The following is an 18,606-nucleotide window of genomic DNA, read 5'->3' on the forward strand; positions in this document are numbered from 1 at the left end:
GTCCCAATAAAAATACCAGAAAATTATTTGTGGATATCAACAAAGTGATTTTGAAGTTTGTACAGAGGCAAAAGGCCCAGAATAACCAACATAATACTGAAGAAAAACAAAGTCAGAAGACTGGACATTTCCCAACTTCAAAACTTACTACAACACTGCAGCAATCAAGACACCATGCTACTGGTGAAAGAATAGACCAATACATCAATGGGAAGAATTGAGAGACCAGAAGTAGACTCACATAAATTTAGTCAACTGATCTCTGACAAAGGAGCGAAGGCAATACAGTGGAACAAAGATAATCTTTTCAACAAATGGCGATGTAACAACTGGACTTTTACAAGAGGAAAAAAAAAAAAAAGAATCTAGACACAGATCTTACACTCTTCACAAAAAGTAACTCAAAATGGATCACAGAACTAAATGTAAAATAAATAAAATAAATGTAAAATAAATAAGGCTCCTAAAAGACAACATAAGAAAAATCCAGATGACCTTGGCTAGAACTTTTGAGATATAACACCTAAAGTCACAAACTATGAAATAAATAATAGATAAGCTGGACTTCATCAAAATCACAGTTTATGCTCTATATAAGATAATGTCCAGATAAGTGAGAAGACAAGCCACAGACTGGGAGAGAATATTTGCAAAAGACACACCTGATAAAGAACAATTATCCAAGATATCAAAGAAGTTTTAAAACTCAATATTAAAAAAAACAAACAACACTATTAACCAATAGGCAAAGACATTAACAGATACCTCACCAAAGAAGATAAACAGCTGGAAAACAAGCATATGAAAAATGTTCTACTTCATATATCATTAGAGAAACAAACATTAAAACAAAAACAGATTACCACTACACACCTATCGGAATGACCAAAATCTAGAACACTGACCACACCAGATACTGGCAAAGATGTGGCACAACAGGAACTCCTGTTCATGTCTAGTGGGAATACAAAATGGTATAGCCATTTTTGGAAGACAGTTTGGTATTCTTACAAAACGAAATGCACTTTTACCATACAGTCCAGCAACTGGGCTCCTTGGTATTTACCCAAAGTGGCTGAAAACTTATGTCTACACAAAAACCTGCACATGGATATTTATGGTAGCTGTATGCACAATTGCCAAAACTTAGAAGTAACCGGGATGGTCTTCAGTAGGTGAATGGATAAAAATTCTAGTACATTCAGGCAATGGAACATGATTCAGCACTAAAAAGGAATGAACTACTGAGCCATGAAAAGACCTGGAGGAAACTTAAATGTGTATTACCAAGTGAAAGAGGCCAGTCTGGAAAGGCTATATACTGTATGATTCTAACTACAGCATTCTGGAAAAAGGCAAAACTATAAATTATTAAAAAGACCAGTGGTTACCAGGGGTTGGGTATTGGTAATAAGAGATAAATAGATGGAAAAGGATTTTTACGGCAGTGAAAATATTCTATATGATTCCATAATGGTGGACACTTCCATTATACACTTGTCTACACCCACAGGATGTAAACACCAAGAGTGAATCCTAAAGTAAACTATGGACTTTGGATGATAATAATGTGTCAGTGTAGGTTCATCAATTGTAACACATGTGCCCTCTGTTGGAAATGTTGATCCTGAGGGAGGCTTTGTGTATTGTTGGGGGGGGGGGGGATAGGGGATATATGGGAAATCTCTATTTTCTTCTTAGTTTTGCTGTTAACCTTAAAGTGCTCTGAAAAGTTAAGTTGACAAAAATAATAGTGAAAAAATAAAAAACTCTAAAGCTAAAAATAAAAGGTGCTTATAATAAGGGAATAAGTAAGAGGGGAGAAAGGATAGGAGCTAGACTTCTTTGAATATGTCTCTTTTTGTAGATTTGATGTTGGAACCAGGAAATATTTTACATTATTATAAATAATATTACAATTTTAAAGGCAATCCCAAAAAGAAAGAGAAGTACAATTAAATAAACCTGTGTATCTGGTGGATAGCAAAACTACACAGTGAGGAACTATTCCAAATAACTTTAACTTTGTAATTTGACTGAACATCCCCAGTGGGATCTACTCTAAGGACCAAAAGGCCAGCAAACAAATCTTAAATTGTTTTCAGTAATTATATTCTGGCCGTAGTGTTGTAATTATGTTTCTGAGGTTATTGTATGTATATTGTGGCATGAATTGAGTAAATGTTTATGTGGATATCATTGAGAACTAAGATTTTTCAGTGCAGCTGAAGGGAGTACTGATGTAAGATAAATAAAGTTAAGTAAAAAACAATAAGAATCCTTAGACCTGAATTTGAATAGAAAGTATCAGTATGAACTCATGATGAATTTTCTCTTAAAAAAGTACCTTTTCTAGTTCTGCCCATAGGAAAGGGCTAGGAACAATGATTAAGCCAATAGAAATGAGTACCCATAGTGCCCAGATTGTGGTTCTGAATATAATTTCTTACTGAAAAGAACTAGGGCTTTTTGGGAGAAATGGTTGATTCTAGGTCTGACTCAGAAAGTGTATAATATGAACCTAAAGTAGCTTTTTATACTAAAAATCAAGGAAGCTTCAAGGACTACTAAGTTCATCTGAAAATGAAGGAATCAACCAGAATAAACCTCTTCCGTGGCAAGAAATAGAATTTGGGGGGGCGTCTATAGGGATAACATCAGTGATTTCAAACATACCAAATATTCTTAAATCCATGAGTTCACAATAGCACTTAATAGGAAAAAATTACTAAGAATCTTTGAAGTATGTTGGAGGAGAACTATTACTTTGAAAAGTGTAAATAAAGGGAAAGAATCAAGCATTTGTCACTCCTTTCTTATAGAATATGTACCTCAGGCTAACCAAACAATCCATGAAGGGAAGTTTCTGTTTATGGAAACATACTGGCTAATAAATAAAGAATGATGGGATCAGGATGTTACTATTGTACAATCCGTGATTAGTTTATGAATCTAAGAAATGGTTCTCAGGGGCCGACAACATTCCCAGTGGATGGAAATACCCAGTAGCACACATGAAGCAGTACTGGGGGGGGAAAAAAAAATCTAACCTGAATTTGATCAAATCTGTAGATCTAGCCACTGATTTATAAGAAATTGAGGGAAAGAGAAAGAAACATGCTGAATGACACCATAGGAGTATGAGCAGTAAATCCAGGCATGGGAAACTTCCATAAGATAAATGACCCTTGCGACAGGAAAAAAATGCAAGGAAGTAACCTTGAGAAACACAACAACTGATTGCAATGTGTGTCATTATTTGCGTACTGATTCAAACAACAAACTTGAATCAATTAAGAGGCAGCTGGAAAAATGGGAACACTGATTAGAAATGTGATGAAAAAATTTGAAAAATTGATGATACTAACATTATTATGATGATTCTGTTATGATAATTTTATTGAAGCATTTTTTAAAGAATCCTTATCTTTTATAGGTTCATATTACAATACTTAGAGATAAAAACATGATGGAGTTAGGTATTTCTCTTTCCTGGTCAAATGGTCATTTTCTCCTTTCTAAAAATGCTTTAAGCAGTACTTTCCTCAGTGAATGTTGAGTGACCAATTATCATTTTTTATTTGTGTGTTGAAGTCTAAAAGTATCATAAAAGACCCTGGGTTCCAAGAAAAGTCTGTTTCCAACTCATCTTGAAATAATCATGTTAGCCGGAGAATTTATGCATAGGAGAGCTCTTATGAAGGGGAGAAAAATTTGTAATAAATATTATGTATTAAATCCTCACTGTCTCAAAACCCACAATTTTTCTTATAATAATGATAATTCAAAGGGATTGGGAAGTCATTTATATTTCCCTCATTGGACTCACCAGTCTCCCGTTTGCATGTAAACTTCCTTTCCTACATATTTTCATTGGCCCAATAAGCCCAGTGAATATATCTTTGGTGGGATCCACAGCAGAGTAATACATCTTAGATAGGCAGATGGGATCTTTGTAAGTGGGTCCCACTTCTTTGGGGACAGTCCATTCGTAAGTGAATGTTTGTTTGGGTGCTACACGTGAAGCTGGAGGAGGAGGCACACCTGTGAGAAACGTCACATTGGAGAGGTTAAGTATGCTTTCTAATGTGGTCATTTGAGCCACCAAGTAGACCAGGTTTAGTCCAAGACAACTCACTTCTCAGTTCCTTATTACGAATTAGAATGAAATCCTACTTGAATGGTGTCCCACTTGTGCTCCTGTGTCAGGTCACAGATGGGTGTGATTTCCTTCAGGAAGCCTCCTCTTAACCGGTCTGTGACTGGTGCCTGCTATGGTCTGAATGTTTGTGTCCTCCTAGAATTCACATATTGGAATCCTAATGCCCGATGAGATAGTCCTAGAAGGTGGGGCCTTTGGTGGATGATTAAACCATGAGACTAGAGCCCCCCTAAATGGGATTAGTGCCCTTAAAAAGAGATCCCACAGAACTCCCTAGCCCCTGCTACCATATGGAAACACAGCAAGAAGTGTGAGACCCATAAAAAGGTCCTCATCCAACCATGCTGGCCCCCTGATCTTGGACTTCCAGTTTCCAGAACTGTGAGTAATGAAATCCTGTTGTTTATAAGCCACCCAGTCTGTGGAATTTAGTTACAGCAGCCTGAACGGACTAAGACAGGGCTGCTCTCACAGCCCCTGATGATGTCCCCAGCACCTTTCATGCTAGGTTATGTGTATTTCCCCCACAAACAGAATGTAACCGCCCTGAAGGAAGCAGTGTCTCTATATTTCCTTTGCTAGAACAACACCTGAAAAGAGGGTATACTCCATACATGTTCTATTGAACAAAACTGAATTAAAAAATAACTTCAGAAATAAAAGGTAACTGCATATGATCCTGTTCAAATATCCTAATTTTATACCTGGGGAAACTGAGGCCAGAAAGACTGAATAACTTGCCCACAGTCACACTGCAAGAGGTGGCAAAAGCACTCGCCTTCATTTGTCAGCCTGATATATAGAAATACCCAAATGCGTGCATAAAATGGAATGTTTGTATTATTAAAGTTATATTAAAATGCTTATAATGCTAAGGAAACAAACTCAGTATAAAAATACAATGACAAGTATTTATATACTATGATCTCAACTACATTCAAATACATATTATATGTACACAGATGAAAAAAGTGGAGGGTTATATAAGAGTATCATAGTGGTTATCCATAGAACTATAGATAATATTTTTGGCTGTACTTTTTCTATTTTTCAAATATTCGAATGAGCATCTAATCTTACAATTGCAAGAACATTTTTCAAATCTAAAAATCACCCAAACAGTACCCCAGAAATGTATAATTGATATAATCCCAATAAGTTCCTACCAGCGTTGTCAAAAATCATCCAATTAAGGCAGGACAAAATTCCATATACCAGTTAGAAATGGAAGGAGAAGAGGTTAACTTGCTTCCTGGCATGATGCCTAAGAATGATATATGAGCAGCTTCCTTGGAAGCTTCTTCCTTCAGTTTTTGCTGGGCAGTTTTCCCTGGTGGACCAGCACAGCAGGTTGTTAAATGTAGTTTGGTTACAGAATGTTGTACTCACTTTCACTCAGGGAGTTGTGAAGTGAAGTATAGTATGTGCCTTCGTTGTTCTTACTGACCCTCACCCCAACTGGCTCAATACTGAGGGGATATGCTCCTTTGTTATGGAAAGTGACTCTGATGGTATCTCCCACCTCTGCCCAAATGACAGGACCTAGGGACAAAGAGAGCATTATTAGTCTTCCATGGTATATAACAAACAGAATACTTAAGACAGTTGTTTACTTTGGCTTGTCCTCTGGCAGAAACTGCTGGCAGCAACATGTTATTTCTGGCAAATGGAACACCTGCTTTTTTGTTTTATTTTGTTTTGTTTTAAAGTCTATTATCAATGTGACATGGTGAGGCTAGAAAGAGATAATAGGGGCTTTCTGATTTATCTTCAGGTTAAGGAAATTTGTTATAATTTTTATCCAAGTTGGTTCACCAGCTTTATACATCGACAAGAAATTATTAGGTGTCTATACTCCTCATCCTAGCCTTCTGCTGGCCAGATGTGTGATATTTGTCCCAAGAGTCAGGGGACTGCTAGTTAAACCTTGACCACCCAAAGAGGGTAAGTTAAATTGTCTAGGATGTGAAGAGTAACATTTTTATGGATTTTATTTCACTAAAATTAATATTGTTACCAAATATAGAATAAAAACATATATAGTAGATATTTTATGTAATACATAAAATAGTATTTATTGACAGCTTCTCATGTGCTTTTCTGAGTGTTAATGTGCATTAACTCATTTAACCCTTACAGCATCTTTATGAGATAAGCACTGTTATTGTTAATTTTTTAAAGATTTATTTATTTATTTGAGAGATAGAGTGCGAATGCCTACCGGGGAGCAGAGGGAGCAAGAAAGAGAAGCTGATTCCCCGCTGAGTGCAGAGGTGGATGCGGGGCTCAATCCCAGGACCCTGAGATCATGACCTGAGCTGAAACCAAGAGTCAGACGCTTAACTGCCTGAACCACAAAGGTGGCCCAGGACAGTTATTGTTATTATTGTTCCTGATGAGGGAGCAGGAGGCTGACTGAAGACAAAGCAAAAGCTGGCACCTTGCACCCCCTCTCCATCCGCTCCCCCTCCTCTGTGTAGCATTCCTCAGGCACCCCTGACTGCCATAAATGATAAACAAATAGTTAACTTGCAGAGATCACATTCCTGCAAGACAGGAGTCTCCCTTGGCTTACAAATGTCCTAAATCTCACTAACAAAGATGATTGATAGCAGGATTGTGACATCCCACCAAGAATCTCCCAACTATCTTGATGTTAATGGCTGGCCTAAAGACAACATTGATCAAACTGCAAGGGCAAGGCCTCTGGTAGGCCTCCGATATCCTGGCACCTTGTAGGCTCTCTTTAGCATATGAAAGTTCCATTGAAGCCTCCCTTCCCCTCCCCTTCCCCCCATCCGCAGGGTACATAACCTGCCATCCCTCACAACCCGGGGCAGCAGCTCTTCCTGCCCATGAGTCCTGTCTCCGTGCTTTAATAAGCCACCATTTTGCACCAAAGATGTCTCAAGAATTCTTTCTTGGTCATTGGCTCCGGACCTCAGCCCACCGAACCTCACCTAGGTTCTAGAACTTCATCATTCCCATTTTACACAAAGAGAGCAGGTAGAGCAAACAGTACTTTCAGAGGTCACACAGCTCATAGGCGAGGCATGAGGACAGTCTGAATTCAGACTCTGTGTGCTCACCCACTATATTCTGTCTGAAGGTTTGAGCAAGAGCAGGTCTCTGGGTTGTGCACAAGGTTCTAAGATAGACTCTACCTTTCTCATTAGTAGCCTGGACTTTAATTCTAGAGAAATGTACTTTCAGTTAAGAATGAGGCTAATGGCTTTGTTAATTTATTTTATTTTTGTTGTTGTCAATTTAAACCAAGTCAAAAACACACATTTCTCCTTACCTTTTTTAAAAAGACTTTATATACTTATTTGAGAGAAAAATAGCAACAGAGAGCATGAGTGGGGAGGAAAGGGAGAAGCAGACACCCCACTGAGCAGAGAGCCCAAGGCGGGACTCAATCCCATGACCCTGGGATCATGACCTGAGCTGAAGACTAATCAACTGAGCCACCCAGGTGCCCCTCTCCTTACCTCTTGAAGGAAAAAAAAAAAAAATCATCATTTGAAGTCAACAGAGCTTTTAATGATGAAGATTTACTATTGGTAATTTACATTGGAAAAGTAATTAGCTGCTATCCTTTAATTATTGAATGACCGTCCACATCCTTAGTTTTTATGTAGAAATCACACTGTAGGTCCTGAAGTTTCTGTTCTTTCTGAGATTGGGTAGGTAGTCCAGGACAAGAGTACGACAGTCACAGATACTCTGCATCGACTCACCCAGGATGCCAAGATGTTCCTCTTCAGGGCCTCTCTTCTTTCGATTTGTGAAGGAGGCATCTGTGTACTCACGATAAACCAGCTTTTTATAAGATCCTCCAATTCTTGTAGTGCCCTGTTCAAAAAATACCTCTGAAGCACTGCCAGAAAAAAAAGGGTTTAACACTGGAGTTGAGAGCAGAACAAAAAGCAGGCATTCACATAGGAGAAATTGCAAAGCAAAATTATGAACAGTGCTCAGAGGCAATGCTTATTTATGATTTGCTAAATATTCAGACAGAAGCGGCTGGTACTAGGCACCTCGTAGAAGGCTGTTCAATTAATGAGTGGGGTATCATGGTGTAGAGTTTTCAATTTTTTCAAGTGATGTGGAAAATTTTAGGATGACCCACATCAACTCCTAATAGTCATTAACTGTTCTATAATGGAATCTTTAGAACAAGTTACAAAATGTTTAAAATTCAGTATCTACTGTTCATTGCATATTAGCACAAGCCAGGTACTTAGGAGCTTTCATTTATTATCTGAAACTCACACGATATTGCAACAAAGTTGGCATTATTCTCCCCTTCATTCTTACAAATGAAGAAATTAAATTTCAGAAAGGCATCTGACTTGCCAGAGTCAACCCATATCTCTCTTCTCCCATTTGATGAATGTATTAGACACCTGCTTTTTGCCAGGAAACTTGTTATGTGCTGATGGTATAACCAAAAGCAAGCTGGACCCACCCCTGTCCACAGGGACTTTATACGGATCAGAGAAGACAGACTATGAACCAATCAACATAATAACATGCAATAAGCACAAGGTGTTATGGAACATTCTCCTGGGCTTAAGGGAAGTGTTGGGAAGAGGCCCCAAAAACTTTCCAAAGAAAGTGATTTTTCAAAATGATCTAGAAGAGAGAGAGTCAAGTTAGAAAGATGAAATATATGTGGTGGGGAGAATGGGGTGGGTGTTTACAAAGAAGCAACACACTGTGGAAGGTTCAGAGGAAAGAGTGAATGCGGCATGTTTTATGAAATATGACCGGAGCATGGTGTACAGGGCAGGGCAAAAGAGAGAGAAAGAGGCCGATGAGAGAAAGTGAGACGTGGAGAGATAAGGAGTGGGTAGCAGGACCCAGTTAAAGTTTCAGTACTCCATCCCAGAGCAGTGGGAAAGCTCTGAAAGATGTCAGCATCCAGGAGTAGTATTTTAAGAGAATCCCTCAGGTGGGGGAAAAGTAGACAACTGTTGGAGACATTTAGGATACACCGAGGCAGTACATAATGAAGAGAGAAGGAAGGAGTGGTGACGTGGGGAGTCAGGGATGGTGCTCAGGTTTCAGGCTTGACTGAGGGATGCAGTGATTGATACTATTCACACAGAGAAGGAAGCTCAGACATACGGGGAAGACAATAGGTTCAGATTGGACATACTGATTTGAAAGGACCTCATCCAAGTGGGGTGTCTTTTAAACAATTTTAAATGCAAATCTACAATTTACAAGATGCAGCTTTGGAGTCATTGCAGGTGGATGTCAGTGTAGACTGGAACCTAAACATCTGCTTCAGGAATCACAGACCTGGGTGGAGGCAGGCCTGGCCACGGACATGGCGTGTGTCATTGAGTAAGCTACTTAACCTTTCCAAGGAGCTGGGGGGCAAATAAAGCTCCCCTTAGGAGGTGATGTTTGAGCAGGGACTTGAAGCAGGGGTGTGGCATAATCTCATCAACATTTTGGAAAGCTTACTTTGGGTGCTTTATAGAGAATGGATAGTAGGAAAGGAAGTCTAAGCAGGGAAGAACGGAGGCTGTGGAAGTCATTAGACATAGACAGTAGTTTCTGTGAATCTAAGGATACTGTCAAGAGAGTGAAAAGAAAACCTATAGAATGGGAGAAAATATTTGCAAACAATATATCTGGTAAGAGGTTAATATCCAAAATATGTAAGGAAGTAATAGGCTTTAACAACCACTACCAACAAGAACAAAAACAAACAACCCAATTCAACAATGGGACTTGAGGACTTAAACAGATGTTTCTCTGAATGACCAACAAGAACATGAAAAGATGTTCAACTTTACTAATCATCAGTAAAATACAAGTCAAAACCACAATAAGATACAACTTCACACCCAATAAGATGCCTATTATAAAAAAAATGTGAAATAAATATTGGCAAGGAAGTGGAGAAATTGGAGCTCTTGTACATTACTGGGGGGAATGTAAACTGGTACAGCCACTGTAGAAAGCAATATGGCTGTTCCTCAAAAAATTAAAAATGCAATTGTCATATGATTGAGCAATTCCATTCCTGGGATGTACACAAAAGAATTGAAAGCAGAGATGTAAGCAATGCTCATCCTTCCATGTTCATAGTTGCATTATTCACAATAGCCAAAAATGGAAACAACCCAAATTTTCATCAACAGACAGATGGATAAATAAAATGTGATACATGTGTACAATGGAATATTACTGAGCCTTGAAGAAGAACAAAGGCTACGACATGGATGAACCATGAAAACATTATGCTAAGTGAAATAAACCAGACAAAAAAGGGCAAATACTCCATTATCCCACTTGTATTAAGTGCCCAGAATAGGCAAATTCACAGAGATAGGAAGTGGAAGTTATCAGGGATTGGAAAGCTATTATTTAATGGATACAGTCTTTCTATTCGGAATGATGGCAAAGTTCTAGAAATGGATAGTGTGGATGATGGTACAATTCTGTGAACATACTTAATACTGCCGGATTGCACAACTCTGTATTTTCTCTTATTTAAAAAAAATAATAATTAATTAGCTAATTAATTAATTTTTATTTGACTTCAATTAGCCAAAGTATAGCACTGTATTTTCATGAAAGGAAAGCTAATGCATTGATCAGTCTAATTATACTCAGTATTTTCTGAGGAATTTGTTAAGCATCTGATAATTTTTAAAATCGTTTTCTTTCATGAACTCAAAAGTCATATTTCTAAAGGGAGACTCATATCAAACACTTTAATAAATATTTAGCAGTGTAGTTACTCAGTTTCAGGTACCAATTATAATGTTAATTCCTGATTCCATCTTTTGTGGATCTTTCTTTCTCTTTCTCTCTTTCTTTTTTTCTCTCTTTCTTTCTTTCTCTCTTTCTTTCTTTCTTTCTTTCTTTCTTTCTTTCTTTCTTTCTTTCTTTCTTTCTTTCTTTCAAGTCCTATTTTGAAATAATAGTCTTTTTCCTGATTACCTTCCAGGGGCTGTTAAGTTTTCTTTGGTGAAGATGTCTATTCCAGAAGGTGCATAGTTCCAGACAATTTCCTCAGCAGCAATGTAGTAATGTCTAACATGTTTCCCATGAATATTGTCCTCTGATGAAGGCTTGTTACAGTCTTGTACCTGGAAAAAGGCCTGGAGACCAGCTGAAAGCCACATGGAAGGAGACATTGGTTAATGGAGCCAATGGTTTTTCCCTCCTATTGCCTTGTAAACACTGCCGGTGAAATAACAGATGGGAATTGAAGAAATAGACAGCTAGAAACAATACTAAAAATTAGAGTAAACTGCGGTAACTAAATTACTGGTGGAAAATTCAAGCAGTAAAACTTCTCTGTATGGCACAGAAGAGAGATATTAAACACTAGTATTTAAAAAAATATGGTACCAATCTTTGTGGTTTCACTTGGGAGGTCTTTTGGTGAGAAAAAAGGGACACATTAATAGATAATTAACGAAGAGAGGTTTGGCCTCGCTTCATATTTTAAGGGCCAAAGAGGAGTGAAGGAGGAGGTATAGAACGAGCATATATGATTATTGTTCTCAGACAAAATCAAAATGATTATGCACCCAGTGTGTTGGGTCTTCTGAGGCCAAGGTCATATTTAATAGGTGAGGTTATGTCTGAAGGTCAGAGTTAACATACCAAAAAGACCCAGATTAAAGTTAATTTCTTCAGTAGATCAATATTACAAACTAGTATTTTTTTTAAGAACTAAGAATGTTCTTATATTGAAGAGATAGAGGAGGAATTTAGCTAGTTAAACCAAGGAACAGCTGGACTCAAAGAACAAAGTTGGTTATATTTGATAGAACCAAGAAAAAAAAAAGCTATCTTTCAGCACCACGTGCAAATCTTCTGGCGTTTACGATAATGTGTATTTTACAAAGCTGAGAAGTTATATAGAGAATTATACTTTTAGGACAGGAATACACAATCAGAGACAGTTGTTATTTCCCCCAAATTAGTATGCTTTCACATTTCATTACTTTATAAAATTCCAGTCTTTCAGTCCTTTTTATTACATTATGATGCATACTGTCATGGGAATGAAATTACGTTGCCAGTTCAAGGTTCAGATTATTCCTGATTCCCCATCATTACCTCATTAGTGATGTAACTAAGACATGATGCTATTTCAGCTGACAGCTCATTTTGGGTAAAGATGCCTTACCTTTCAGGTGGTTAAGATTCTGACAGCTAAGCATCCATTCTCCAGGATTCTGGGCCACCATGAAAGCTTCGAAGAGGGTAGCAGGAAAGAGATTGACTGTATCAATTCGGTAGTTCTTATTAGTCAACACCTGGCCGTGGAAGAAGGCTGCATGCACATCCACTTCATTACCCATACCAAAAAGGTACCATCTGACTCTGTCCTCTGCACACATGGAGAGTCCCGGGAGACTTCCAAAAACGTATCCATTCATAGCTGTAAGCCAAGAACAGAGACTGTGACTCACAGACATTGGTGCCTGGGACAGTAATAGTCATCTCTATAGAAACAGAATGAATTTGGGATGGAAAATACATGACATATATCTTGCTGCTATTCCTCCCTCCTGTACCCACATCAGACATCACTAATCAATCACAGCGCTCTTATTTTAGACCTGAATTCAGCCTCAAGAATTTTGTCAACACAGCATTAGCAGATGAACACAACACTGAAGATGAAACTTGTTTTCTTTCTCCGTTAGGAGCTATCCTCATTAGTATGTGTATTTATAAATATAAATATGTGCTTATATTCATACATACATACAAAATGTCTACACATAAATTTTTAAAAAGACTGAAGCTTATTTAGTAATCAATCATGTATCATGTTGATAGGGGTAATATGAATGACTTTAATGTTTTCTTTCTGCTTATCAGAACTCTGCCAATTTTCTACAGTGAATATGAATTACTTGTGTAATAACACGGGGAAAGCTTTTTTCTTTTCTTTTCTTTTTTTAAAAGATTGGCAGAAAAAATTAGAAGAGATGTGGAGGAGGAAAGAAGAAATGCAGGAGAAGGATTGTAGGGACCAATACCAGAGCCATAAAGCCCTAAAAGTCCAAAGGCAGGGTGATGTAAAGCCTTTTGAAGAAATTTAGGATCACTATTCAAACTCGGTGGTCCTAGAAGTAAGGTGAAAATTGGTTCTCAGTAGCACCATGAATTATACAACAGAGGTACAACCAGACTGACCCAGACTAGATGTTTGAGTATCTTTTTCTAACATCTATTTTTGATTAGTGCAGAACAGAGGCAGGATTGAAATATAGAAAGAGGGCCTTCTAGCCAGAAATAAGCAAAAGTTGGTGAAAAAAATTCTATACTTCGTTAGTCAGTTATTTTTCTGCTTTGGTAGTTATTTTTTGTATTATCGATTTAAGTAAAGATTATTTTGAAGAAGCTAAACACGAACAAAATCTGATGTTAAGAGAAGTGATTTTTTTAATGCAAATTCTGAGTGATAGAAAACTTTACTAAGCTCATTATTTTGTGTCTGGGGGCACAATTAAGAACTAAGGAGAAGCCTAGGCAGTAAACAAAGCATTTCTAGAAGAAATAAAGTGAATTAAAAGTTAGAAAAAAAATGATGCAGATGAAAAATGTATGAGTAAAAGCAATACCTTGTAGAAGTAGTGGTTTGAACTATTTTCCTAAATAGAGTTCAATGCTTTATAAGTATAATTTTAAGCATTTAGTTTAATAATTTTAGGCTGCCTCAAATAACTTTTGGGATGAGCTTGGAGGTTAAACAAATATATAAATAAATATAACATGCATATACATTAAACCATAATTGATGATGTTTTCTACTTATTAGTTTGGGAATAATTTGGTGTATCCAGTTTTACTAGGCACAGAGTTTTGATTTGATCTGTTTAGCTGAATATGGAGTTGCACATTTAATATGCCTTCTTATCAGGGCCATACTAGAAACACACTACTTAGTGATGTCTGGGTGGCTCACTTTGTTAAGCATCTCTCTTCATATCAGGTCATGATCCTAGGGTCTTGGGATCAAGGCCCGCATCAGGCTGCTTGCTCAATAGGCAGCCTGCTTCTCTCTCTGCCTGCTGCTTCCCCTGCTTGTGTTCTCTCTCTCTCTCTCTGACAAGTAAAAAATCTTAAAAAAAAAAAAAAATAAAGAAGCACACTACTTATTCATGTGAAGGATAAACCTAGCAGACCTAATAGATCAAGAAAAATAAGACCAAAATTAAACACATCTTCTATAATCTTACAATACATCCTGTTACTCTCCTGGAAGTCTTCATCATCTTTGTCAACTTTCTCTGGTTCAGAGCAATAGGTTTTAATGTTGTCATCTAGGTACCAGCTGAGATTTTCATCCACCACAGAAAACATCACCACAAATTCTTGGTCAATATTTTTTTCTTTTTCATTATCCAGAGAATCTGAAGTGAAAATTTTAGTAGAAGTTAATCTTTAACATGTATTTTTAGCAGGTGATTTATAGCTTTAAAGATTTATTTTTCATATAAAGCACAAATCTGGCTTAGTCACTTCTGTTTTACAAACATGAAAACACCAGGAAATTTTATGGTCAGTGTCCAGGGCTTGGAGATCCTCATATATCTGAATATCCACTGACCACATAATTATTCAATACTCTTTGGCAGATGTGAAGGATGGAATTTAAAGTATATATGTTCTGGTCCCATAAGCTGAGACAGTAAGTCTTTGCAGGTAACTCATTATCCCAGTAAGAATTAGATTTCAAGCTCTTGAATTATGTCATCTTTGTCATGATGCTAGAAATAGATACTGTGATCCTGTATTGACCAACACAGTACAGACCGCTACAGACCTATCACCACGGAGTGCTGCTAAGGGGGTCACTTTCAGTAAAGTCATACATCTCTTAAACACCACTGTTGGAAATTACATAGAGCAAAACATATCTTCCAGGAAAGCATGTTTCTTACTGTTTAGCAATGTGTGTGAATGCTTGTTCCATTTATCCCTTCTTTTTTTCCTGTCTTGCTGTTTCTTTCCTTTTTTTTCTGGATTTACCCCCCACTCAACCTTACCTACTCAATCATAACACAGAAAAGTTGACTTATAGTTAAAAAAACAAACTGCCCTGTCTCTTGCCTTTTGGTCATACATTGTGATCAACAATGGAAAAAATGTACCTTTTTTACAGATTATTAAAGGTCCGATGAGTCCTGAGGCAATATCTTTTGGAGCATCAATGTGGGAATGGTAAATCCTGGTCACACAATTGCTATCTTCCTCACCAGGACTCTGGTCTTGGGTGGCATCCAATACGTATGTGTACTGCTCGCCTGGATACACTTTGTCATCTGCTTTGTGAAAATCTGTTGTGTTGTCAGGATAGATGGCCCCTGGGAAGCAATATGTGATAAAGTTACAACATGAATGTATTTGAACTTAAATGAGAGAATAGATGCTCCATTAATTTTTTCAGCAAACATTTATACAATTTCTAGTATGTGCCCTCTTGGGGATGTAATGATATCCTGTTTGGACACAGAGGAGTGAAGGAGTGAGAGGCTAATGACTAAGGGGTCTGGAAGCTTCACAGAAAATTTGGTCATTATTATTTTTTATACTTACTGAATCTTAAGGGAGTAGTAATAGAGAATAGTGACTTTTGGTTTGCAATTTAAAGAACCACTTTTGTTTTGGGGTCATGGTATGGAAGCATGAGCAAAATGGCTACTCTCTATTATAATTTGGAACATCTTATATGATATCTAATTTTTGGCCATGAAGTAACTACAGATTTTTAAAAATTTTGTACCTTAAATTTTGGAAATTTCCAGAAACATGTAAAAGCTGAGAAAATAAACTTCCATGTACCTGTCAATTGAACTTTAACAATGATAACTCAAGGCCAATCCTGTTTCATCTATACCCTCACTTACTCTTATCTCCATCACCATCGAATTATTCTAAAGCAAATACCAGGCATCATATAATTTCACTCATAAATACTTGAATATGTACCTCTAAAGGATAAGAGCTCTTTTCTCTTTTCACAGAAACAATATAACTACCATAACTTAAAAATGAGTAATGCCCTAATATACCATTAAATCATAAAAAAAGAAATAAGATGGCAGTCAACCTCCATGTTAAGAACATATTTGTTTGTTTCAGAAGAACAAACAAAGATATATGGTCAAAACAATCACCTTCTAAAGCAATATCTCTTTAAAAAATTAATAATTAAAAAAATCTAATTTTATCTTCATTTCTAGACTTAATCCTTGTAATTCCAGTTAGCATGGCCTCCACATTTTCACTTATGATAATATCTGATGTTCATTGAGTAATTACTATGTACTATTATTGTCCCTATTTTATATATGAGGACATTGAAGCACAGAGAATTTAAAAGAATTTAAGAACTTGCCTAAGATCACTCAGCCAATAAAAGTCAAGGCTGCACTTGAAACTTGGTCTATTACTTTCAGAGCCCTTGCTCTTATCCACGACAAAACACGACCTCTTTCACTCATCATTACCATCATCAAGAACTAAAAATGAGTTTATCCCAAGTTAGGTTGGGATGGGACAATGGCCACAGTATGTTCACACGTAGGAACTTCAGAGGTGAGACAATCCCTCTTTCAAGTCCTGTTTCTTCCCTCAGGATGTTTGCCTTTTCTAGGCCTTAATGCCCATTGCCTAGTTCTCTCATTCTCTTTGGCTGGGAGGGAAGTCCTCATTCTCACTGACTCACTCATTCTATCAGTCTGCCCAGAAGTCCCCTTACGTTCACACTTGAAAAAGCAAGCGCAATCGAGGGAAACAGCATTATTATGATGAACCAAAATACTTGTTAATAAAATCGCTTAAAGCTAAATGACACAGTGATAGGTCTTATCCAGGAGGGGAAGCCATAATCTTACAAGTTAAAAAAGTGCTCCTACTGAGAAGCTAGAGGAAATTCCAGCTAGAGTATGAGCTGAACTTACCCTCATGTTCCTTACGGTAAGTTATTCCGTGAGGATGAAAAGTGTAGGGCCTAGAGGCAAAGTTTTTTAAGTGTACATAAACATTATCTCCAGTTTCAGCTTTGATAATAGGGCCTAAAAACCCTAGCCAGATGGGTTTTTCTAAAACCGTTGTAAAGGTTTTGTCTGTGTACTGAAGATAAAGAGCCTTCTTATAGATCCTTCCAATTCTATTTGGGCCATTTTGAAGATAGACATCAGAATGCTCCCTGCAAAGGAAAAGAAGACAACTCTATCAGAAGCCATCATTTCAGGGGATAATGTTATAATTATAACATCTTACGTGATTAAAGAGAAATTAATAACCACATCACATGAAATGTTTGCCTATTGTTGTATGGATGCTTCCCAAAAAATGGAGAGGAGAGAGGGTACTCATCCTGTTATTTTAACTGTGAGGCGTCCCACCTCAGGTGTGTAGCAGAGAATCATGTGTGAAGGCACCATAAAATATGGTATATCTTACCAGAGTATTTTTCTACAGGATTTTTATGTTAAAACCCAGAGGCGTTATGAAAAAGAATACAAAATTAAAGTGAATATTAAGATAAAGCAGTTAAGAGTTTACTCACGGTATACCTCTTTCAGCTACTAGAAAAAAATGAGTTTATAAGCAGTTAATCTGGATATTTGAGATTTTCGTGTGTGCATATGTTTTGTTTTCCTATATAAATAAAATTTATGACGCTAAATTAGTTTTATATGTATTTGTATTTCTTTTAGCATCACTAAACCAAGACTGGAATTGATGCATGCAATATGTGTGGGTTTTAAAATTACCTTTGGAGGCACCTGTGTGGCTCAGTGGGTTAAGCCTCTGCCTTCAGCTCAGGTCATGATCTCAGGGTACTGGGATCGAGCCCTGCACCGGGCTCTCTGCTCAGCAGTGAGCCTGCTTCCTCCTCTCTCTGCCTGCCTCTCTGCCTACTTGTGATCTCTCTCTCTCTCTCTGTCAAACAAATAAATAAAATCTTAAAAAAAATAAAATAAAAAAAAATAAAATTACCTTTGGATTCAAATTACCCTTATGTTCTTTTAATCCCTTGCTACTGAAAATACGTGAGCACTGAATATTTACATTCTGCTTAGTGGCTGATTCATAGTTGCTCAAAACTCTTCTAAAAATATTAGCAAATTAAATTATAACTGAGCAGGAAGAGGAGGAGAAAGAAAGACAAGAAAGGAAAAGAAAGTGAGTTTGGTATTCAAACTTTAAAGTGATGCTTATGTTGTCCTTAACAGAAGGCTCGGGATCGTTCAGGGAGATTGATGAGTGTTACCCATTGAGGAGTACGCACTTAAAACCGGGGCGCCACAAATAGATCTCCTCCAGGAGAATAAAAACTGCTAACACTCAGGCTAATGATCTGAGGTTTGTGTTTCTTCCTATGAGTGTGTGTGTGTGTGTGTGTGTGTGTGTGTGTGTCTTGCCAACATTCACCACAG

The 18,606-nt window shown here is 37.3% G+C and overlaps 1 protein-coding gene across 3 annotated transcripts in view; it reads right to left on the reverse strand.

Moving 5' to 3' along the window:
* Positions 1 to 18,606, reverse strand: part of CP (ceruloplasmin) — a 57,389-nt gene that overhangs the window by 32,185 nt on the left and 6,598 nt on the right. For all 3 annotated transcript variants that reach the window (XM_032852450.1, XM_032852451.1, XM_032852452.1), the window contains exons 2-9: positions 17,122 to 17,369; positions 15,310 to 15,522; positions 14,395 to 14,568; positions 12,330 to 12,584; positions 11,129 to 11,300; positions 7,903 to 8,042; positions 5,552 to 5,704; positions 3,830 to 4,044 (exon numbers count right to left, since the gene is read on the reverse strand). In XM_032852450.1, the coding sequence (XP_032708341.1) occupies positions 3,830 to 4,044; positions 5,552 to 5,704; positions 7,903 to 8,042; positions 11,129 to 11,300; positions 12,330 to 12,584; positions 14,395 to 14,568; positions 15,310 to 15,522; positions 17,122 to 17,369 (1,570 nt within the window). The remainder of the gene's footprint in view (positions 1 to 3,829; positions 4,045 to 5,551; positions 5,705 to 7,902; positions 8,043 to 11,128; positions 11,301 to 12,329; positions 12,585 to 14,394; positions 14,569 to 15,309; positions 15,523 to 17,121; positions 17,370 to 18,606) is intronic.

Source organism: Lontra canadensis, unplaced genomic scaffold, assembly GCF_010015895.1.
Source record: "Lontra canadensis isolate GAN:19392208 unplaced genomic scaffold, GSC_riverotter_1.0 scaffold6, whole genome shotgun sequence".
In the NCBI taxonomy this organism is placed as follows: Eukaryota; Metazoa; Chordata; class Mammalia; order Carnivora; family Mustelidae; genus Lontra; species Lontra canadensis.